General features: G+C 42.3%; 2 protein-coding genes across 2 annotated transcripts; one reads left to right on the top strand and one right to left on the bottom strand.

Moving 5' to 3' along the window:
* The first annotated feature begins 20 nt into the window (after positions 1–20).
* On the top strand, positions 21–15,197 carry dnajc16l (DnaJ (Hsp40) homolog, subfamily C, member 16 like). Its single transcript, XM_030374408.1, has 15 exons — positions 21–483; positions 680–746; positions 946–1,094; positions 1,251–1,426; positions 1,697–1,881; positions 2,140–2,244; positions 2,393–2,551; positions 2,845–2,975; positions 3,851–4,028; positions 4,339–4,521; positions 5,055–5,131; positions 5,267–5,347; positions 5,586–5,675; positions 6,270–6,440; positions 13,473–15,197. Exons 1-15 carry the CDS (start codon positions 299–301, stop codon positions 13,966–13,968), a joined length of 2,433 nt encoding a protein of 810 aa, XP_030230268.1. The 5' UTR covers positions 21–298; the 3' UTR covers positions 13,969–15,197.
* Positions 15,129–25,204, bottom strand: cdab (cytidine deaminase b). The gene is made up of 4 exons (XM_030374410.1): positions 24,927–25,204; positions 16,339–16,450; positions 15,663–15,720; positions 15,129–15,569 (listed from the first exon to the last, which is right to left on the bottom strand). The coding sequence occupies exons 1-4, from the start codon at positions 25,126–25,128 to the stop codon at positions 15,447–15,449; spliced, it is 495 nt and encodes a 164-aa protein (XP_030230270.1). The 5' UTR covers positions 25,129–25,204; the 3' UTR covers positions 15,129–15,446.

The raw sequence follows: 25,204 nt of genomic DNA, 5'->3' as shown, positions 1-25,204 counted from the left end.
CGGAGCATGCGCATTTGTGTCAGCTGTCATTCGGCGCAGGCGCAGCGTCCGAAACACAAGCTAACGAGACGAGTGCTGCGTTAGCGTATGCATGCACCTACAGTCCAGTTTACACTATTGTGAAGGATGCTGTGATCTTTTGAATTGTCAACATCGCAGCCAATAGGCAAACGGACCCAGTCATGTAATATAATCGCGTTGCATTGTTTCAGGTTGAATTCGCTGTCATACCTCACAGGGCATGTTGAATTAGTGTACGCTAGCTTGGTTCTCTGATACGAGCGTTTAAAGATAGCCAATGGTAATCAAGATGTTCCGCCCACAATCTCGAATATCTTCAGTGCTTTTGGTTATATTGTTTATATTCGGAGAACATCTCGTAAAGAGTTCACCTGAGAACGACCCTTATAAAACCCTTGGTGTAAGTAAGAGTGCCAGTCAAACGGAAATCAAAAAGGCGTATAAGCATCTTGCTAGAGAATGGTGAGTCGTCCTGGTTCACCCTCTTGATGATTATCAGTATCATATCCTAACGTCACATATATGCCAGTTGTGGTTGTTCATTGGCTTCACCCGCAAGCAAATTTAGGTTACTACATTTGTTGGTTATTACTGCATTGATAGTGTATTTGGGTTATTTCTAGATTGTATCATGAAGTAGATTCGTATTATTGTATAGGCATCCAGACAAGAACAAGGATCCTGGAGCAGAAGACATGTTCATAAAAATTACAAAATCCTATGAGGTTGGTGTTTTTAATTAATTTGAATTGGGTCGATTATTTTTGCGCACTCTTAATCAAAAGTTAACATAGCTTAGCATATCCTATTAATTTCTAACTGTTCTGATTGTATTTTACCTATTCAGCCTATTTCTCGAGCCTATTTAAAGTGTCTTGGTTTCTCTATAATTGAATCTCTTTGTGCTTTTCTGCTATGACACAGATTCTGTCAAATGAAGAGAGAAGGGCCAATTTCGACCGCTATGGCCAGATGGAGGACAACCAGGCTTTCGGCCACTCACAGCAACAGGGATACCGTAGCAGTTTCCACAACAGCTTTTACTTTGACGAGTCCTTCTTCCACTTCCCCAAGCAAGTTAACTCAACTCAAAGCTTTATGAAGGATATTTTTTGTGGTGTGAAAGATATTCTGGGCTTCAGTTGTGGTCTCTATGAAGTTATTTTTTATTTTACAAATTAACATCAGCTATTGTGCAAAAAAAATCTATAATTGTGAAATGCATTCAGGTCGAGGGACTTTGCTGACAGCAAGTACCTGCTGCACCACGCGCAGTTCAACAGCGACGTGCTGCCCGACAGCTATCGGCGGCCCTACCTCATCAAGGTGACCTCGGACTGGTGCTTCGCCTGCATCCACATTGAGCCGGTGTGGAGGGAGAGTGTACAGGAGCTGGAGCCACTGGGTGAGGCGGCGTGCTCTCCTGAAGATTCATATGGTTAATCAATGCCAGCCACCTTGCTGTTTTCTACCCAGAGCATTAACCATTTACCAAACTTCACCATTGCTTGCAGTACCTTAAGACATCATCAACTGGCTGATTTTAGGGTGAAAATATCTTAAAGAAAGTCATGGAAACACACTCTGGTATCACCCCTCTATACTATTAGCTTTAGAATCAGACATCCCACGCCTCGCTCTAAAGCAACACACTCCTCTGTCCTGGTGTCTGCAGGTGTGGGCATCGGCATCGTGGATATGGGCTATGAGCGGCGCCTGGCCAGCCAGCTGGGGGCCCACCGCACGCCCTCCATCCTGGGGGTGGTGAACGGCAGGTTCACCTTCTTCCACCAGGCCGTTGTCCGCGAGAACCTGCGGCAGTTCATCGAAGACCTGCTGCCCCAGAGGATGGTGGAGAAGGTATGCCAGAACACAGCCCGACACAGGGCTCTCATTGCGGCTTTTACCATGCAGTGTGATGTGTGTTTGAATGGAATAGATTGGTTTGCGTTATTAAGCCTACACTGGGCTGTATTAAATTAACATCTTTTAAAATATTTTATTGTATATTAGAAAGAAAGAAAGTATTGTTTAAAATAGACATTAGCTAATTTATGATCTTACCTTTCGTTACTCCATTTCCAAACTGACACTAAATGAATACATCCTACTCATCAGGTCACGGATAAGAACTACCAGTCATTCCTGAATGGCTGGCAGTCAGAGAACAAACCCAGCGTACTCCTGTTTGACCAAGTACCAATATTCCCCCTGATGTACAAGGTATTGTTGACACACGCACACGCACAAAACCAACACATTTATTTATAATGCCTCCTCAGCGATATTGGAAGTTTTGATAGCTGATTTCCTGCTCCGGTTCTCTTCTCCCTCACCCCTACCAACCACCCTAATCAACCTCCATCGGCAGTTGACGGCGTTCGCCTTCCGGGACTACGTGCGCTTCGGGTACGTGGACCAGGGTGAGAAGTACAACACCCCCCTCCTGCGGCGGTTCAACATCAACACCCACGCCCCCACTATGCTGCTATTCAAGGAGGACACGGAGAAGCCTGCCGACATCATCCAGGTAGCTGCCCAAGCTAAGGCTAGTGTGGGAACATCAACTATTCTGTCCAGAGCTGGCAGGATAGTCCTGCGGCCATGGGGTCTGACTCCCAGCTGAAAGGTTCTGTAGTTAAACCCTGATGTATTTGGTCTACTAGTAGGTGTCTTTGGGCCTTACCTGTTCAAGAATGGTAAACCTATTCCCACCCAGTTGGTCTGGATTAAAAGGGCCGCTAAAAAAAATGGTAAACGATATCAACCCTCCCTAACCACCACCACCACACCACGTCTTCTTCTCCTCCTTCTCTTCCCCAGGCCCGAGGGATGAAGCGACAGATCATGGAAGAGTTTGTCTCCAATAACAAGTTTCTTCGGGTGCCCCGGCTGGTGAACCAGCAGCTCTTTGACGAGCTGTGTCCGGTCAAGCAGTTCCACCGGCGCAGGAAGTAAGTAAATGTCCCTAGTGGGCAGGAGTCTGATGGCTCCCTGCGTACACCAACCTGTGGGGACATATGATCGTCCTTAAGAGGTGTGTGTGGACCCCGGGGATACAGCATGAGCGTGCAGACACACACACACAGAGTGGTGGTGCATGAGGTCCGATGTGTTGGTCCGATGTGTTTTGTGTGATGTACCGTCGTTAGGCGCTGTCATGCCAAATTTGTACCGGCTGCCAAATTTGTACCGGGCGCGTCATCCATACGTAATCCATTCCAAACCTGCATGGCAGCAGATGATCGAGTCGTCTGTTGCCGGGCAGGTTTCAAAAAACATTCGCGCTCATGTGGCCAAAGAGGAAATAACATAATACAGTTAACGGATCGCTAGATAATGTAATGTTTTGTTGGGTTCCTTAATAAACACACGATGTATCTTGGAACAGACATCAACATGCAGCGCGCCAATCCAACTGCGCATGCTCCGTGTGACGGTCTAATAACTGATTTTGATATCATTACAGATAACACTTGTTTTTACTTTATATTTGTATTGTATTTAATTGTTTAATCAAATCTAGCAAGTAAACTGAGTGTTTAAAGTAGGTCAAGGACGAAATAGCACAATACACATAACGGATCGCTAGATAGAAGGTTCGCGAACGTTCACGTCATTCGACGCGATCGTCCGTTGCCAGGCAACGGACGAAGCGATCATCTGTTGCCAGGCAGATTTGGAGTGGATTACGTATGGATGACGCGCCCGGTACAAATTTGGCAGCCGGTACAAATTTGGCATGACAGCGCCATCCCTTCAGTTCCATTCATGTTCCTACTTAGTTTGTGATGGTTCACTCGAGGCTAAAAGGTGTCTGCGTCCTCAGGTACTGCGTGCTGCTGATCACCGGGGAGGACCAGGCCTTCGTCCCCGGTAACGAGGCCTTCCTGCAGTTTGCCACCGCCAACTCCAAGGAGGTGTTGCGCTTCGCCTACGTCTACCAGCGGCAGCAGCAGCCCCTCTGCCAGGCACTGCTGCAGAACCACGCTGTGCTCTCGCCCCAGGTACACACATAGCACAATACTCCATCACCACACGTGGGTGTCAAGTTCCACAGCTAGCTTCGCACTAATGTACTGAGCAGCCCAGGAGGTATCTGGCAACAGGAAGGTTGCTGGTTTGTTCCCCAGCTCATCCAGGCCAAGTGTCAAGATGTCCCTAACAAGCCACCTAACCCTAACGGTTGTTCCTTGTATGTTGACCATGCCAGCCCGTCGGTTTATGAATTGGTGAATGTGAGGCTGTGATTGTAAAGCTCTTTGAGTGGCCACAGGCCACATAATGCAGTCCATTTACCATTTAATGAATGCACAGGTTGTGATTCTGGAGAGGCGGAGCCCAGCAGGCAAGGTCATGTACCGCTCTGTGATTGGTGGATGGAACGGAAGTGAGGAGGATAAGCACCGCCTCTATGAACAGCTGGAGCTCCTGCAGAGAGATCCGGCATACCTGACATCAGACGCCACGCTACCAGAGCTCAACAACGAGATGGCCCCCGTAAGAGAAGACACGCACACACGCACTTACTTATCATTTCAAGTAGCATAGACCGCATGCACAGACATACTTATCAGTTCAAGTAGTAGAGACAGCATGCACACACACACTCACGCATACACTTACTTAGCAGTTCAAGTAGCATAGACCCGACACACACACACACACACACACACACACACACACACACACACACACACACACACACACACACACACACACCACTTGAACGACCACCTGTGTCATCTCGACCGTCAGTTCAAGTAGCATAGACCGCATACTCACTCACTCACTTTCAGTTTAAGCAGCATAGACCGCATAGCAGTGCGTACACTGCAGACACATTAACTCTGGTCTCATTATCTAATGTGATTTACAAAGGCAAAGAGAGAAACCATAAGCTTCATCTTCAAAACTCACTCATTGTAATAATGTGCACAATAGCAGTTGATACAATTACAGACATGTATTTCAATTTTCAACAAAGACAGTAATCGTGCTCATATTCTCACCACGTTTGTCTACTCCACCAGATGTTTCTCATCCAGTGGATGAACACTGCCTACGATTACTTCCTGCAAATATATGATGACATCCTCTACTCCAACTGGTAAGACCGTACTTGTTGTTGACAGAAGGGGATCAAAAGGGCTCGGAGCCTCCTGGGTTCAGCCACGTTCATCATGTCGTAGACGTAGGCGTGTTTTTTCCTTGTGTCTCTGAGATGTGGATGTTGGTTTTCCAGGAGAGAGATGATGCCCATCCTGTCCCTGATTTTCTCAGCCCTCTTCATCCTCTTCGGCACCGTCATCATCCAAGCCTTCAGGTGACATGCCTGGTGGGCGTTTTCCCATAGATGCCTTTACATTACAGTAGCTATGAACCAAATCAACAGTCTCTTGCCAGTAATGGAAAAAAAGTAATGGAATCATATATTGACTGTGATTAAAAATGTTTGTGAGGTTTTGTGATAAGCCATCACAATATCTATTCAATCCCAGTCACTCTATGATCAATCGTAGATTGTGACTGAATATCTTTTGGTCTATTGGCTCCTTTCCCAGTGAGTCCGGAGAAGACAAACCGCAGAAAGCCAAACCACGAGAGCGTCCCAAAGCTGAGGAGGATGACTCCAGCCGGCCCACCACCTCCAGGTAACCCCCGCCGGGTCCCATCTCACCCCCCACCTCCAGGTAACCCCCGCCCAGGGTCCCATCTCGCCTCACCACCTCTAGGTAACCCCCGCCCAGGGTCCCATCTCGCCCCCCACCTCCAGGTAACCCCCGCCCAGGGTCCCATCTCGCCCCCCACCTCCAGGTAACCCCCGCCCAGGGTCCCATCTCGCCTGCAGTGAGAGGAGGAGTAGATCACATGGAATTGAATGAACTCAGAATTTGTCACCATATTGTCTTATTTGTCCTCATGATTAATAATGGGTCTCATCTTTATTCACGTAGAGCAGTAGTGGTAGTCTGCACATCTCCACCGGTGAGGTGTAGTGCAAAAGGGCTGGATAAAACATAAAAGAATGAGGTGCCCGCACACTGCTGTATCTCCCATTTGTTTAATGGTGCTGCAACATTTCGTTGTCATCTTTATTCAGCCATCGCATCCACTCATCCACTTTCCAATACTGTCCTCGTCACATAATTCCAATGTATTTTCTGTAGTTTCTCTTTCATGTTAACCTACCCCCTCCCATTCGTGTTTGTGATCTTTAATATCTTCCTTTTGTCTTTCCTGTGAAGCCGCCCCCCTAAGAAGGACTTTGTGGAGGTGACGGAGCTGACGGACATCACCTACACCAGCAACCTGGTGAAGCTGCGCCCCGGCCACATCAACATCGTGCTGGTGCTCTCCGAGGCCTCCAAGAACGCCTTGCTCAGGAAGTTTGCAAAGGAAGTGTTTTCCTTCTCTGGGTAAGGCCAGGTTTTATAATGGTGTTTGGCATACTCAGGGGTTGGCAATAGTGTTTGAATTTTTAAATGGGCGGTCACAGCGGGCCCTGACCAATTTGGTGCTCTGGGCAAGTTTTCGGAGGCTTCCCCTTGCATCGGAGCACAACGGCATACTGTAGAAGTGAGTCTGGGGGATCAAACTCTTAATTTCCTGCAGTCTGGTGAATTTGTATGCACCAATTTCTGCCCTCTCTGCAGCATCAATTTATAGTGGAAATGTCTTGTCAAACAAAAGACAATTCCAGCATCAATAATTGTGTCATGCACTCACACATATGTCTGAGAAATTTTCTTCTTTTTTGGAAACAAAAACCCCCACAAAATAAAAACGGAATTAGAGAATGTCATAAAACAAATTCTAAATACATCATGAATAAGGTATTCCATGAAATACGACTTTGATGAAACTAGTACAGTCAGCAACCCAGAAAATAGGGCCTATTTAACCAATTAGTCTTCGGGACATTTTTGGCAATTTTTTTGTTGTTGCACTGCGCCTACTCTAGAGAGCACTGTTCCTTCATAGTATGACCTCTAATCACATGCTTGGTCTCTTTGGAAAGCTGAGAACCTGTAGAACTATATGATATTATCAGAATAACTGTATCATGTACTGTCACAGTGCTGGGAAGGCTACAATATTGTTTTTCCTTCCAGCCGGGTACACACACCTCTAAAACCAAGCTGATTGTCGTACCCTGGGCAACTCCATATCCCTTGGAAACAGTACTGAGCCCTAGGTCTTGTGATGCTGTGTGTAAAAGCAGATCAACAAAGCGTAAAAGATTGAAGTCTCCAGCTCCTTTTATGTAATGATTTGTCCATTCGTTCTGGTCAGGGTCCTTTTGTAGACTCCAAAAAGAAGACCTTTGGCTACCCAAAATGCATACTGTAATCAAAAGTGAACCCAAACATGTAGAAGCAGAATCTTGGTCTCGAATGAACCCTCTGGGCTTTCTTGTGAACCATTTAGATAGCATGCCAGATGCTCCGATATGTAATGAGACAGGTATAATCACACAAAAATCTAATTTCTAGCTATTCCGCCTATGCCAGCCGTTCTCAATCTATGGTACGAGCGCCCTCTAGTGGTACGCGGAGTATGAGCGATTTTTTGAAGCAATTTTATGCAATGCAACCCATCATATGCAATGATCTTAAACCTGCATTGACTAACTGCTGTGACGATGAGTAGGGGAAGCAAAAATTTTGCAAAATCGTCCTGTGACGAGACGTCGAAGTCTGCCTTCAGAGGCCAGACATTTCTGGCTTCGCTTCCCTCGCCGTCATTAAGACTAAATATAGAAGCAGGCAGTGGTCGAGTTGTAAAAAAAAGCCAGGGGGGATGGTGGACTTTAACTTTTAGGGACAGATCATTTGTGCTGATGACAGCGCATATGGTGGGAGACCAACAGTGTGATAATTATTATTATATTATCATTATATATTTTTGGGTATAAAATAAGAGCGATTGCTACCGTCATGTCATCGCTCTTATTTTATCCCCCAAAACGCAGCTGATCGGACGCATCACACGATTCGGAGGCATGCATCACATTTAAGGATTTTAAAAACTGATTCTTATTCTTTTTTTTCAAAGATGCATTCGGCAGAGAAGGGAGACTAGCGTTGCTCACGGGTTGGAAATGAAAGGGAGAAAGGGGGACAGAGTTGCCCGCGGAAGCGATGTCTGAGATGCAGAGACTGCTTCACGCTACCAGTGTCGGTTTCGTACGGTGTTGAGAGCTCGTAAAGGCACTATTGCGCAAGTACGCCTGCATCACGCGATTTCGTGCTCATGCGCATCTATTGAATCGTGTTCCAGAGCACGATAGTCCGACTTTTTTCGTGCTACACAGAACGAAATGTAAACCAATGCATTCTGAATGGGAGTGTTCTCAGACAATTAACGTGCTCCACAAAACGCTACGAGAGAGAGAGAAAGAGAGAGAGGGCGGGACAGAGAGAGCGAGAGAGAGGCTTCAGAAAGGGTGTGCGCAGATAGTACAGTGCACCCTAGTTATGTTTATGCCAAAACCACAAATGCAATATATATATGTATATATATTGCCGAATTATATATATTGCCCACTGTTTCCCCTAGGATGGAGTTGCAGCAGCGGAGGTGAAATGTTATGTTTTTCGCGCGCAATTTTTTTTGTGTGCTCGCAAAGCGCACCCTGCCGGGAGGTTTCTATCTACTGGCAACATACATACAGTACATTTGTTCACATTAATGAGCAAGGGAAATAAGGAGAGATTGAACATATTACAAGTATAATCTTTAAAAACATTATTTACATTTATTTAACAAAAAATATTTATATCAACAACCACCCTATACATTAAAATCCCATAACCCAAATACTACAACAATCGAAAAGGTCTGTGCCTCAAACCAATGCATCTTCCCACTCCCTCCCATCTCCCCATCACAAAGGTTGTAGTAGGAGCATAAATAGGCCATGCCTCTATTGAACAAGTTTTGGGGCTCTAGAGTCAATAATGGCGACGCTACTGAAAATGTTGCTAAAAAAAATGTATATTGACATTTTTGCTAAAAATAAATTTCTTAGAAATAAGTAGAGATATATTTTTGAAAACATAAGGTTGCAGTAAGACCATAAAGAGCCCATGCATATGGAAAACGTTTAAGGGATCTAGAGTCAATAATGGCAACCAGGGGCGAGTCTAGGTTTTGACTTTTGGGTGGGCTCAACCCCAGGCAGCCACAGGGGTATATGAAGTATAAGTCCTGTGCAAGATTTTTTTTTTTTCCACAACCTTTATTTTCTTAGTTACTATGCTGTTGTATGTCTAAGCCGATAGCTGGCACTGTCAGCTAAATAATGCAGTTCTGAACCACTAAAGTGATAAAATGAAAAAAGACTGTTTGGATGAAGGAATAATCAATGGTTGTGAACTCGGATAACAAAATTGTGGTATATTAAATTAATTTTGTGTAAGTTTCACTAAAAAATTACCATATTTTCCTGAATAAGTTACTGAAACACATTGGTACAACATGATGTTGCCTCACTTTCATGGACCCATACAATTTATAAATTGTATCAACATACATTTTTATATCAACAAGTACAACATGTACTAGTCGAATACTATGAGAAACGGACCACTATTTCGGGAGCACTAAACTATGTTGTCTCACCTTCAGGGACCCATACATTTTTATAAAACTTCTGATGCCAAAAAATCCTGTTGTTCTGAGGCAAAAAAAAAAGGGTGCTAATTTTCAGTTTAAAAATAACTGCTGGCATTATTTTATCAGCTGAGGGCGTTTTCATTGCCATAACAACGTGAGCTAATCAACAAGTACAACATGTTCTAGACCAGTGGTTCTCAATCCTTTTTCTTTCATTCCCCCCCTAGGAGACAGACATTTTATCTCGCCCTCCCTGAATTGAAATAGCCTACTATTGAGAACCTGCTAATATTTATTTATTTAGATTAATACAATTAACGGAGACAACATCTGCAACAACTTAAAACTATTTCCAACTTCAGTTTATTAACTCATTTGTAACATTTAAACCAGACTGCTAAGTCTGTGTGAATCTCAAAACAGAGAAACAAGAGCAAATGATTCACTGGGGTTTGCATTTAATTATAAAAATTTTAAAAAAAGTAAACGTTGGTCACTTGTCAGCTTCATCAGCTTATTCCCTTTCAAAAAAAATTATATATGTTCATCTTTCAAGCATGAATAAAGACACCAAGTCCCTCTGTCATGACTTTGTAAGATCAATTCTTGTAAAACTTCTGACCCTTGGTATTATGTTTATTTAAAATAAAATAAGTAACTTATTAAAATAAATACATAAGACACTAAGTCCCCTCTGCTGCTCACGCCCCCCCTGACACCTTTAATCAGCTGAGGGTGTTTGCCTGAGTCCCATAGTATTAGAACATGTGGTACTTGTTGATTAGCTCACGTTGTTATGGCAATGAATACGCCCTCAGCTGATAAACTAATGCCTGCATTTTTTTTCAACAGAAAATTAGCACCCATATCAATATATATTTGATATTTTTCTGCTCCTTGCACCTAATCATGCATATCATGCTACGCAGCATTACAAGGCTCTGCCGACTAAAACATGAAGCAATTCAAGAAGAGGCATATATAGAATCGTCTTGTGGTCAACTGTCATTTAATAGACATCTGACAGATTATGTCAAGGTTTTAAAATTATCGTATTATTACCAGGTCATGTTATAACACAGCTGGAAATCGTGGATTTTCTGATAAAGACTAGCTAGCCTCTTTGACAGACAAAACTGAAGAAACTATGTTAGGTGCGCTCGTGCTGCATTTTTGTCAAACAGGAGACGCCCACCCACCAATCCGAGGTTAGAGATTCCTGAAGGAAGGTTGCGCTCGATTTCACTAGCCCATTTGAGCCTGTTCATTAGTGTACAGCATCCATTCTCTCATTGCTTGTGTAAAAAAACCCGGTAGAATATTAGATTTGAGGACGAAACGATAGGGTGGGCTAATGCAATTTTTTTTTCAAAAAGGTCTTGCTTCGCCACTAATGGCAACACTATTGAAATTGTTCCTAAATAAAAAATCTTAAAAAATAAGAGTTATATTTTTCAAAATTAAAGGTTGTAGTAGGACCATGAAGAGGCCAGGCCTCTATGGAACAAGTTTTTGGGCTCTAGAGTCAATAATGGCGACGCTATTGAAATTTTACCATTGTGGTCGTTTTCAGTTTTGCACTTTGCAAACGGTCCCTAAGCTCGCGGATGAAAGCCGACTGCTCGTAGAAGACAATGCAATTCAGTTTTGCACTTTGCAGACGGTCCCTAAGCTCGCGGCTGAAACCCGACTGCTCGTAGAAGCCAATGCAATTCACCGTTCGCTAAAGACGGCTCGTTTGGATGAAAACAATATTGTAGCTGGTTCTCTGGGTTACTACACTCAATTTTGTCGCAACGATGTTTCACTGATGATTCGCCGCTGCTAGGTGCATATAGGGGAAACACTGTTGCCTATATATAATATATATATATATATATATATATATATATATATATATATATATATATAATTAGGCTATAATTATATTATTTAGCGTGTAATGAGACAATCTATAGCCAAATTGTCGAAGATGCCCGAGAATCTCCGGAAATATCAGCATGGGAAATCGGCGCATCAGAACCATGATTTGAACCTATAAAGAAAGACGTCATCTCAAGCGGGAGAGAACGTTTGCAGTGCTGGTTTGATGTCTGGGTCGATTGAGCTAACCTCAATCGACCCAGACATCACACCCCTCTCACTAAGCATGATGGGCCTAATTTTCAATGTGTGCCTGAGTAAATTCTCCTTCAAACCTAAACATAGTTTATATTCTCACCTTATGGCACTTACGGCAGTATTCTTTAATACTGAATACGTTGTTTTTCGATACACTTGTTCTTACTCATGATAGTTTGATTACAGTGTTTTCGCAGTACACATGATTTCTCTCTTTGCTTTGCATGATTGCTTATAACAGGATTGTTTGACTCCAGTATTTAAATATTCGTGTTCAATTCTTTGAATGTTTTGATGCGGTACAATTTACCTCACATGATTGGTTGACTGCAGTTGTTAAAATTAATATTCAGTGCTGTGAATGCTTTAATGCAGTATACTTGTTAATAACCTCACTAGATTGACTGGTATGTTATATGCCAGATGATATCCCCATTTGATGGGTAGCCCTATTGAAGCAGTTGTTCAATTGTTAGTATTATCCCGTTGCAAGTGTTTAAATACAATACATGAGTTATAGACAGTTGGTTGCTTCAGTCAAGTAAAGTTATGTGAATAATAAATAGTATTATTAATATTAATGCCTTCTGTATGTAAACTCTATCCAGTTATAGGCCTACGCACTTTATTTTAATTCCGGTGGTACTTGGAGAGCCAAATCATTTCTAAGGTGGTACTCATGGTAAAAAGTTTGAGAACCACTGGCCTATGCAATTTGGACAAAAGAAAGCTCAAACAAAGTGTTTTGGCTATTGATTTTACTTAAGTGAAAACTGAGATGGTATAAACACCAAAACTGAAATAGTAAAAATATTATAAATAATTATGTACAAATAAACAAAAATAGGTAAAATTTCAATATATATGTACATATAATCAAAAAGAACTATTTACATTTCTACAAAATATTTTTCGGCTACTTTGTATAAGATGGCTTGTGCATATACACAATGTAATTAGACTAAAATAATATTGATTCTCGATTTCTGTTGACTCTTATGAACATTTCAAGACCCAACATGAAGTATCAACTCATTGCTAAGGATATCCACAACGACGATAAAGTTAGAATGCACCAAGGGAGGAGGAGGGTGAGGGGGGCTATTTTGAACTAAGACACTAGGATATTTTTGATCTATATTCGCTAAACATATTTATTCCACCAAATGGTTGACATTGGATGACATTAATGAGATTCTAAGCTTTCAAACGGTGTACGACATGACTATATCACTCAACCTTATGATGCCGAAAATTGACCCAGCATGTTGGGGGGGAAGGGGTGGTGTAACTAAAACTTGGCCGCCGGCGGGATTTGACGATTAAGCGGTTAATAGTCTATGTATGTAGTGATGTGTTTTATGTTGTGTAGTTAAGTGTTAAAATAGTGTTAGTCAAAAATAGTGCAATAATACAAATCTGTCCTTATGGATGGACTGTGCCCCTAGCATTTGCCTTCAGGTCGATGCCACGGGCCCGTGAGCAGGTAAACACGGTCATGGTGTACAGGGAGATTCTTATGACAAGGCAAGGGTCAACTACATGGTAGGAATTAGACAAAAAGACAATTCAGAAGACAAAGCAAAACATTCCAAAGGTTTTAAAAGCTCTTCTAAAAGTGTTTACCAAAGGGAATGTACAGTGACTGCAGTATGTCATCCCCCGGTGACAAGAAGGATGAACTAATCTCCCTTCCGGTCTCCCTGCAGGACCCAGACGCTCCACTTCTCCTTCCTCAACGCAGATAAACACCGCCAGTGGATGCCTGCGCTGCTGGCCCTGACCCTGGACTCGGCCCAGGGCCACTCGGACGACGAAGAGTCCTCGGACCACACCGGCTACGTGCTGGCCCTCAACGGCTACAAGAAGTACTTCTGTCTGTTCAGGCCCGTGTTCACCGGGGACGACGCCAGCGAGGCCTCCGCCGCCTTTGATTCCTCCTCGTCCTCCTCGTCCTCCTCGTCCTCCTCGTCCAGGAGAAAGTCCCGCTCTAGGTCCCGGTCCCAGACCCGCTCCCGGTCCCACTCCAGGGAGGACGGATCAGGTTCCAGGCGGGCCTCCAGCCGGGCCACCAGTCTGGAGGTGCACCACAAGCTGGACCGCCTGGGACTCTGGATGGAGAGGCTGATGGAGGGCACCCTCACCCGCCTGCGTGTGCACGCCTGGCCCTCACTAGACCCGGCTCATGGCTCCGCAGAGAGCTGAGCCCGCGTTGAGGAAGAGCTAGTCTCACCAAGGGTTGGAATAAAACAAAGGAGGAAGTGAAAGAGAGATGGATGTTGATACTGTATCATGTTTTCAAGATGTCTTTTTTGTTTTGTTTTTTAACAACGTTTTGTTCCAGTTTTTTTCGAACAACGTGTAGCTTATCCTGATATTTGGAATACCCCTGTAACTTATTTTCTCACGTGTTAAAGTAAAACCTTGGCTGTCTGGTCACATTAGCCTTTGTTCAGGCAGCACTGGAGAAGGTCAGTATCATACACGGATGGAGTTTGTTGCAATACCTCAGAAACGACCATGTAGACACATGGCACTTAGGGAACAGCAATGGCGGTTTCAGCATAAGGGGGTTGCATTCTATGAAGCTGTGTCATAGCGTTCTGCCTGGTCAAGGCTTGGGCACGTGTCATAAAACTGTTGAGACTAATGCATGTGTGCCTAATGAATCCAGTCCATGACTTAATAGGAGTCAAAACACTAAACACTTTCTGAGCTTCTTTCCCACTGCAACGATATCAAGTAAGGTACATTCTTTTTTAATGATTCTGTTTTGTCAATGGAGTTAGTTGAATAACCTGTAGTTGTTTAACCCTGATTAGTTTTCCTGACTTATCTTTTTGCATTGAAATAATTGGAAGCTTTCTCCTATCGCAGGCCGCTTCATACCGAAGACAGATATTTCCGTAGACAAATTGCAACACCTTCTTTTAAGGATATTAAGTTGATTGTGCAGGATCGACCGCTACTTCAGAAACACGCCTTCATACCTTCACTGTTGCCACTCCGTTGTTTTGTTCAATGTGTTCCTATTGTCTTTCCACTTCAAACTGCCTGTTCAACATATACAAGAAGAGATTATTTGGCCAGAGACTACTGTACGCCAGTGTGATGTTATAATTATAAATTAGTAATAAATTCTGATCGTGAATCAGTTTTAGGACAATGCTACACTGGTTACATGCACTGGCACTACATTTGCATGTATTTGTTAGATTCTTATCCTGTTTTGTTTATTTATTGAACCCTTTGCTCACCAAAGGTCCGATCGTCTCTCTACATGTGTCAACTGAATGTGATTAAGATCATTGCTAAGGTCAAGCCATTGACAATAGCTGATTTACAGTTTATTTATGAAATTATAAGATAATGGCTTAGATTTGCTTTATTTATATAATTTGCCCACATAAAACTAATAAACTTTTTTAAAACAAGGGTTGTTACTTTCTTGTATCATTAGTCAACCCACTTTAATACATAAACAAAGCAGTGACATAAGGCAATTTACTGTTATTAAGTTGACACAAGCCCAACTTAAAGTCATTTACAATCCTCCACACTGAAACATATCTTAACATTTTTGAGTTTATATTATATGCTATGATATTGAACATCTATGCAGGAAAAATAAACAGTTCTTTAAAAATCCCAGCATCCACAACTAGTGGCCACGGGCTCAGTTCTCATTGTGTTGCATGTGGATGGAGATCATCTGGCCCAAAGGAGTTGGGCAGCAGCTGGCTCACGTCCATCTTCACATGAGTGCCATCGGATTTGGTCGGGTACACTTCCCAACTTAGGCCAAACTGAAGGGGAACATGAAGGAGAAAAGATTGATGTTGGGAATTTGTCAAGTTTTGGCTCAACTTTGGTGTAGTAACATCCACGTGGTGGGCTACCTCCCGCATGAACTGCCTGCAGCCCCCACACGGATAGATGAATTGGTCGTTCAAGTCACTGCAAGACAAGAAATGGGAATGAGAGGCTGTTCAAATCAAATGGTCTACATCCTATACCTTAACCTACAGGTTAAATATAGGTAAGACACTGGTTCCCCACCTTGGGGTCCCCCTTATGCATCTGGGGGAGCAGGAGATGACTGACATTGATGATCCATTGTGGCAAACCCATTTATTGCTAATGTTCTCAAAGATGTCTTGATTAGTTAAAATCATCTACGTGGAAACAGGCACAAAAGTTAAAGTTATGGTCGCAAATATTTTAGCAAGCCAAAAACCTATAGGCAACCACTTGGAAGAAGTACACACATTGAGGGGAGAGGCGTGTTTTGTGAAACCTGGGACAGACAAGTGTCTGCTATATTTATATATATATTGGAGCACTATTGGGAAAGGGCTTAAATCATTAGTTTAATGATTAGATCATTTAGGCTGGAAGCCTGATGAAATCATGCTATGCAATAATTATACATTTTGGAAAATAGGGATAGAATATAGGCTTAATATAGGCATGTTTGGCAATAATCAACAATTTATTTTGCGTCAATCGGTATAAGGTGTCAGGGGGGGCGTGACACCTTATATGGATCAATAATCGTTTCAGGTGGGGCATTACCTTGCGATTGCAATGGCCCTGAAGCTCTTGTATCCCTCAGAAACAGCCTTGGCCATGGCGTTCCTCTCGGCGCACACACCCAGGTTGTAGCAGGCGTTCTCCACGTTGCATCCTGGGGATGGACCATCAGCGATGAGTCACGACACAGTATTCTCATCTTTACCAAATAAAACTCATGTACCATTATTTAATGACATCCTACATTTGAATTGTATTTGTCTTATCGGCCAAAACAACAGGTATAAAGGCCCGTTGATGTTGTACTTTCTCAGTACTTTCATTAAACATCACTTGGGCGTTTCCGTCATGACACAAGAACGCCCTTTAGGCGTTCCTGGTAGCGTTTCATCGACTAATCACGAGGTGTTTCGAAAGGCACACCCTATTTTCGCAAGGCACACTGCGAAGCACAGTCGCAAGGCATACTAAATGCTTTCCTTCCTTAATGGCAATTTGACCTCTCTCATTAGATTTAGCAATCATGGAGCCCCCACTTGGCTAACGTTAGTTCTATGCTACCCGTACCTACTACTAGATCTTATTTTGAAACTTCTGTTTGAGAAAATCTAACTAGCGAATGTTCCGGATGTTGACAGCCGTGCGAAGAAGAAGGGGTTCGGGGTTGACGGTGAGTTAAGCCGGTTTATAGCAGAGTTTCCGTTGTCCGGTTATTACCTTTCATTGACCGGAAAAAAAATGAGGAGAACCGAAAATTCTAAATGTCCCTGCTCAGAATGACAAATGGAAATAATTCTCTGCACAATTTGAATTGTGTTTAAATATGCTACAGTGGTAATTTGTTTAGCCAATTCATGTTAAACAATGAGGGTTTTGATTGACCCGACCCGGCCCGCCGATATTTCCCACCACTATCCTTGAGCCGGGTCGGGCCGGGCCTTTGATCGAGCGTTTGTGTTTTTTTTGTTATTGGCCTAATCTGAGGAGAAATCTATGCAATAAACAGAAATATTATAGGCCTTTATTACACGGGTCTTCTCAATGCCGTGGAACTCTCCGTTCACTTGCATGGGTAGTAGTCCGGTAACTTGTCAACCCCAGCGTCTTCGGTTGCTAAGCGACGTCAACGTCTTTGGCGGACCATTTCACTGCTGATCAACGCTACGAATGCTGGTAACGAATAAATTGTAAAAAGACACACCATGTGAAGTTATTTGCCAAATAAGATTTGAAAAGCATTGGAAGTTTATTTACAACACTATTTACATGGTTTTGGAGTAGTACACTTTGACATTTTAATACAGTTCAGCGAGAAAGGCGACGAAGAATAAGAAGGGGGCGTGCCAGTCTGCGTAAACGGGAACCCCCACCACACGAGAACGCCCATTTCTGTCTGCAGTGGGATGATATAGCAATTTCCAACTCGGGCGGGTGCTGTACAATGCATCTCGAATGCGTCATAAGTACATGTACACCCCTGTCATCAAACATGTGAAACCAACAACAAGAGCCGTTAAGATCTGGATGGAAGACGCAGACACCACTCTACAACACCAGTTGCAGATCCACCAGTTTAAATCCACAAACAACATATGTGTAATCCGGGGCATATAAAGACTGGAACCAGAAGATAATTGCTTTCTCTCCATTGAAACCCATTCATATTTTTCGATCTCATAGGTCCCATGGGCTCTACCGGAAGGGGCGTGACTTCGCCACTTTAGCTTTTCAATTTGAAAAAGGTACTCAAAGAATTTGACTAATTGTTATTCTATTTTTATTGTTATAAATTTTCAGATTAATTGAGGATTTCATTGTCACTTTGCATATTAAAATACACTTTGAATAACTTATTTACAAATGACATTATTAAATTGCATAATGAGTTGTCAGTTGCATAATGTAATGACTTAGGCTATTGAATTGCAAATTGCAAATCGCATTTCCATTTTAATTTTGCTACATATTTGCTTCCATATGCATTGTTGATCTGACAATAAAGTTCAAGTTTACTGTTCACCTGTTAACATTTTACTTCTGCGCTGTTTACTTGTTTACATTATACTCCTGCACTGCTTACATTTACTCTGGCACTGGTTCATTAATGCCCTTGCACTGTTATCTCCCAAACCTGCACATACCTTTTTATTCCATAACCTTCCCATAAACCTGTTCAAATAGATACATCACAAATTGTTAGTGATGTGTGAGCCTTGGACTGCATTGTATGTGAGGTGATTTTACACTTCTTTGACTTGATGTACTATTGTTCACTGCGCATCATCAGCACCTGAGAATCAAAAGTCTGACTTCGTTATTTTTAGTATAACTATATATATTACGTATTTTTCTTAGTGCTGTCAAGCGCTTAAAATATTTAATCGTGATTAATCGCATTAATGTCCTAGGTAACTCCAAAAAAAATCTATGCTAAATATCCCTTGATTTCTTTGTCCCATACATTTTTCTCATTCTAATGCTCTTATCAACATGGAGAAGTGCATCGGCTTGCCTTGTGCAAATGTTTTTTTATTGATAACAACATTGGCATATACTGATCAAAACAGAAAGATACAAAAAAAAAGCCTATTGTGCAATTAAACGATGAACATACAAACATACTGCCTTGAACATAGCAGTCAGGCTTCTGCTTCTTTGTTTGGAGCCAAAGAAAAAATAAAAATAAAAAATCGCGCGATAAAAAAATGAACGCCGTTAGAATTGGCTTGCGTTAACGCCGTTAATAACGCGTTTAATTGACAGCACTATTATATATATATATATATATATATATATATATATATATATATATATATATATATATATATATACTCTCTGTAATTCACCCTTTATACTTCTTATCTGTCCCTGTATCATGTCATCTGGAAAACCTGTAATTATATAACTATACACTGTTGTACATAATCTCATCTCTATTGTCAACATTACTGCCCAGAATACTGTACTCAACCTGTACTTTGGTAATGCTTCTTTTGGACTTCCGGTGGGACGTCAACTGCTTTTAATTGGCTCTGTAGGCTACCTGTACTCTGCTAAATGAATATGTCGAATCTCATCTCATATGTTAAGGGTGTCAAAATTCATTGCATTGGTTAGCATTGGGTTTATTGATTTATTTGAAGATTTTGCCTACTTAAAACTGCTATGCTGCTCTCTAGCTTTATTCATTATAACCCAGTAGCTTCGACATTGACTATTTCAATTGCACCTCCATCTCACAGGTGTTATTTTTATTTTTTGTACCATGATTACATATTATAGCCCTTGCAGTTGTGGAGATGTACTGTATTTGTTCTGGGTATGTTATTTTCTGAAGAAAACGAACAAATAGGCCTATATGGATAGACACTTTTATAGGTCTTTCAAACATGCGCTGTAAACCGGACATTTTTTTTATCATGCAACTTAAGTTGCTTCGTACTTTTCTGTTATGTATTTTGCGTTCCAACCTCTTTCTGCTTACCCCTCTTCTGTTGATATTGTGGATATGTTTGAATAAATGCAGCATTGATATCACTGCAAATAGGAGTTGGATCTCCGTCAGCGCTACCCTGGCGTGACCCCTTGCCTAAAGTATCCAGAGTATCTCTGATGTGTGTGAAAGTGTTTGATGCGGCCTAACTCCGTCTGTGTGTTGCATGTGTGAAAGTGCATCACCGGATCATCTCCGGACCTGGTTCTCTGGTCTGTGGAGCTCAGAGGAGTCTGTTAACTCATTCACTGGGTTCTTAATCAGTCGGGCGGAAGGACAGCCCTTTGCACCCAACTCGCCGTGTTTATTCATCAACTTGTTCAAACCCCCGCACAATGTCAATGTTGACTTTGAGCATTAACATGCGGGACCATATTCCCTTTCTACCCTGTTTACAAAATAGAACTAGTCATTGTGACAGACGTCACTGCAGGACAAGGCCATAGAGTGCAAGACTGAACTTGTATTCCTTTTGCTGCATTTTCTTGCTTCTTAAATGCAGCAACAATTTGTAGACAGGAAATAACGGAAAAGAAAAAACAATTAAAAAACAATTAAACCAGCCTATCCTAAACATGTCATTACTCAACCCAGTCGCCAAGAAAAAACGTATACGGTGTACGCTTCAACACGGAACAGCTGCACGAAACGATGTTCACGTCACTCTCGGTCGGTGACGGTGTCGACAATAATGAACACACGAACAATGTTAATAGAACAACACACAACCACATAACATCCCGAACCCATTAACCCCACTTAATCCTAACAACAAAAGAAGTTAACAAAAGCCCCATTTGTCAACTGAGAACCCCAATTCCCAGAATCCCCCGCGGCTCCGGAACACGGCGTAGCTTATATTAATCTTTATTATCTGAATGGGAAATGCAATATTTTAGGACAGATACACCATTAAACGCGTTTCTAATGACATTTCTAGCGAGAAATGTACATTTTCCTTACATAATCTTCAGTCAGTGAATGTGTATGATCTTTATTAATCTTTATTATCTGAATGGGAAATGCAATATTTTAGGACCGATTCACCGTTAAACGTGTTTCTAATAACATTTCTAGCGAGAAATATACTTTTTACTTGCATAATCTTCAGTCAGTGATTGTGTCTGATCTTTAGTTTTATAGTTATTAGGATTTGATCGGCTCGCTCGCATGTTTCAACGACGTCAGGTTGCTTTCGCTAAACTAGCAGCTCACGTGCTTCCTGCGTTTGTGTTATTAAACTGTTACTTTATGTAACTTTTAATGATATCATCTTGTTAGAAACACGTATATCTGAGAGCCAACCCAGTCGCCAAAAGCATACCTACGTTGACAGTGTACGTTTCGTGAACACTGGATTACGTCGCATTTCAACATAAAATAGCGTGTTATACACACACACACACGCACGCACACGCACAGATACACACACACACAGGCACACACAAGCACACACGCACGCACAGACACACAGACACACACACACACACACACACACACACACACACACACACACACACACACACACACACACACACGCACACGGTGCATTTCGCTGCTAAAACAACAACAAAAAAATATTCCCTCAAATATTATTACTTTCAAAACGTTGGCCAAAATGGCCAATAATATCATTTTTTATTTGGGATGCTTCTAGGACATTTTGGGTGGATTTCCACCCAAAATGTCCTAGAAGCATCCCAAATAAAAAAATATATTATTGGTGTGTGTGTGTGTGTGTGTGTGTGTGTGTGTGTGTGTGTGTGTGTGTGTGTGTGTGTGTGTGTGTGTGTGTGTGTGTGTGTGTGTGTGTGTGTGTGTGTGTGTGTGTGTGTGTCTGTGCGTGCGTGTGTGTGCTTGTGTGTGTGTGTGTGTGTGTGTGTGTGTGTGTCTGTGCGTGTGCGTGCGTGTGTGTGTGTGTATAACACGCTATTTTATGTTGAAATGCGACGTAATCCAGTGTTCATGAAACGTACACTGTCAACGTAGGTATGCTTTTGGCGACTGGGTTGGCTCTCAGATATACGTGTTTCTAACAAGATGATATCATTAAAAGTTACATAAAGTAACAGTTTAATAACAAAAACGCAGGAAGCACGTGAGCTGCTAGTTTAGCGAAAGCAACCTGACGTCGTTGAAACATGCGAGAGAGCCGATCAAATCATAATAACTATAAAACTAAAGATCAGACACAATCACTGACTGAAGATTATGCAAGTAAAAAGTATATTTCTCGCTAAAAATGTTATTAGAAACACGTTTAACGGTGAATCGGTCCTAAAATATTGCATTTCCCATTCAGATAATAAAGATTAATAAAGATCATACACATTCACTGACTGAAGATTATGTAAGGAAAATGTACATTTCTCGCTAGAAATGTCATTAGAAACGCGTTTAATGGTGTATCTGTCCTAAAATATTGCATTTCCCATTCAGATAATAAAGATTAATATAAGCTACGCCGTGTTCCGGAGCCGCGGGAGATTCTGGGAATTGGGGTTCTCAGTTGACAAATGGGGCTTTTGTTAACTTCTTTTGTTGTTAGGATTAAGTGGGGTTAATGGGTTCGGGATGGTATGTGGTTGTGTGTTGTTCTATTAACATTGTTCGTGTGTTCATTATTGTCGACACCGTCACCGAGAGTGACGTGACCATCGTTTCGTGCAGCTGTTCCGTGTTGAAGTCTTGTTCAATAAAAACCAACTCTCGTTGTCGAGCGTTCAATAAAAACCAACTCTCGTTGTCGAGCGTGCCCCCCCCCCTACAAACGTGTCTCCCCCCCCCTCAACAAACGTGTACCCCCCCCCCCCCCCCCCCTCAACAAACGTGTCTCCCCCCCCCCCCCCCCTCCCCGGTCAACAACAGTCCCCCCCCCCCCCCCCCCCCCCCTAAACAATCGTGTCCACAATTTGCCGCGAAAGCCGTGAAACCCAAACCCCGAAACCCGCCTCCACAGCGGCACACGTGGATACTGTAGGTATAACACGCTATTTTTTACGTTGAAATGCTACGTATCCAGTGTTCATTGAAACGTACACCGTATACGTTTTTTCTTGGCGACTTGTTGCATAGTTTTGGTTAATTTAGAAGTTGGAATTGCAAGTGTTCATTTTTGCAGTTGTTCCTATATGGATTGCACTCGAGATGAGGGGGGATGCCATCCCCCTTTGGATTAGTCCCTTCTGAAACAGCCAGTGGTGTAGTCTACGTGATACGCAGGTATACGCCGTATACCCACTAGGAACGCACCAGGATTTGCGTATCTTAAAAATGTGCACGGATACGTATCAATCGTCTTGTGACAGATCTTTCACTTCTGTGTTTATTTTTCGGAAATATCGGTTGGGTATAACTGCAATAAAATACTTTAAGCAGGGGAAGTTATCTCCTACATTCACCATTCACCATTCCATTCACGTTAGTTGGCGGGCCGAGCCCCTCCTTCTCGTGTGTGTGTGTGTGTGTGTGTGTGTGTGTGTGTGTGTGTGTGTGTGTGTGTGTGTGTGTGTGTGTGTGTGTGTGTGTGTGTGTGTGTGTGTGTGTGCGTGCGTGCGTGTGTGTGTGTGTGTGTGTGTGTGTGTGCGTGTGCGCGTGTGTGTGTGTCCAGTCCTCCCATATTAATGTGTAAACCACATAATAAGTAGTCAACAGAAGACAACGTTTTAATCCCACTTTATATCTCCTTGTTACTTTTAGATGAGAACCCCTGGCCAGCTTTTCAGACTGGGTGTCAGGCTAGGGAATTTAAAAACAGGCATCCTTGGTTAGAGTGGAGGGAAAAAAAGTTATAGGTAAATGTCAGCCAACATACAGTTGGTATACACAATTGAAATTCATAATGTTAATCACTATGCAAATGAGAGTATAGCTAATTCATGGTCATTTTAAGGTGCAGTAATTTCACACTTTTACACAATTCAATTACTTTATGGTATGTTAGATAACAACAGTAAGAGCTCAAATTAGAGCAATTGAAAGAGTGAAACATTAGTCTCCTGTCATCTCCTTCTCATGCACTGGTTAGCCATGGTTGTAAACAGTTCATTAAATTATTTTGAGTAGATTTTGTCCTTGTTTAGCATGTGCTATTGCTACTATAGATATACAAAGGACAACTTGTCATTTTTGTGTTCTATTTGTTCATACTGTTATTAAAACTGATAAACCTACTCAGCTTTCCATGATTGTTGATAATCGTTATACTCTTAAATCAGCGGGTTGTAGACCCCTGCGTTGGTAAGTGTGGTGCGACACCCCATAAGCGCCACACACGTACATGGACCGGTCGGACGGGTTTGTACGAGGCTGGGAGGGAATCATCACAGTATACCCACTACAATAAAATAGACTACACCACTGGAAACAGCCATATATCCCCATCCCCTGTTATTTGATCAATTAATGTGGAAATATTACCGCTATTTCATTAAAGCGGTTTCCTTTTTCAATTCGGCGCGCCGCAACGTTACTTTTCCCAGGGACAGATTTGATAGCGATACTGCATTCTCGGGCAGTATGCTATAGTGCCTTCACGAGCTCTCATCCCACATCGTACGAGACAGACACTGGTAGCGTGAAGCTGTGCACGCGTCTCAGATATCGCTTTCGCAGGCACCTCTGTCCCCTTTTCTCCCTTTCATTCCAACCCGTGAGCAACGCTAGTCTCCCTTCTCTGCCGAATGCATATTTGAAAAAAAAGAATAAGAATCAGTTTTTAAAATCCTTAAATGTGATGCATGCCTCCGAATCGATGAGTCCGATCAGCTGCGTTTTTGGGGATAAAATAAGAGCAATGACATGTCAGTAGTCAACGCTCTTATTTTATCCCCAAAAATATATAATAATAATATAATAATAATAATGATAATAATAATAATAATTATAATTATTATAATTATTATTATTATTATTATTATTATTATTATTATTATTATTATTATCACACCGTTGGTCTCTCACCATATGCGCTGTCATCAGCACAAATGATCTGTCCCTAAAAGTTAAAATACAATTATTTTTTTTAACTCGACCATAGATGCACGTCCCTTACTTTGGAACAAAGCGTCCTCCGAATCACAACAAAACCTGAAAAACTAAAGATTGACGCCGAAGAGGACAGGGGTATCCGGCCTACCTTTGAACACCTTGTTGTCATGGGTCAGGAGAGCCGCCCCAACCCTGAAATTGCTGTAGGGACAGTAGGCGTGCGTCTTGGCCTCCATAGAACTGCGGATCAACTGATCCACCACCTCTTGGGGTGTCTCACTGGAACCAGGTGGCCCCTGATCGGGGTGAACACCATCCCCCACAGCCTTCTTCTCTAGCTCGGCTGACATGCTGTTGGCTGCTGGCTGATTGTGTTAGTGTTGGTGGTGCGCTCTGCTTTATCCTGGCCTCGATGCAACCAGTGTG

This window comes from Gadus morhua, chromosome 13, assembly GCF_902167405.1.
Source record: "Gadus morhua chromosome 13, gadMor3.0, whole genome shotgun sequence".
NCBI classification, from domain to species: Eukaryota; Metazoa; Chordata; class Actinopteri; order Gadiformes; family Gadidae; genus Gadus; species Gadus morhua.
The sequence above is the reverse complement of the archived record's forward strand: the minus strand, read 5'-3'. Positions and strand labels throughout refer to the sequence as shown.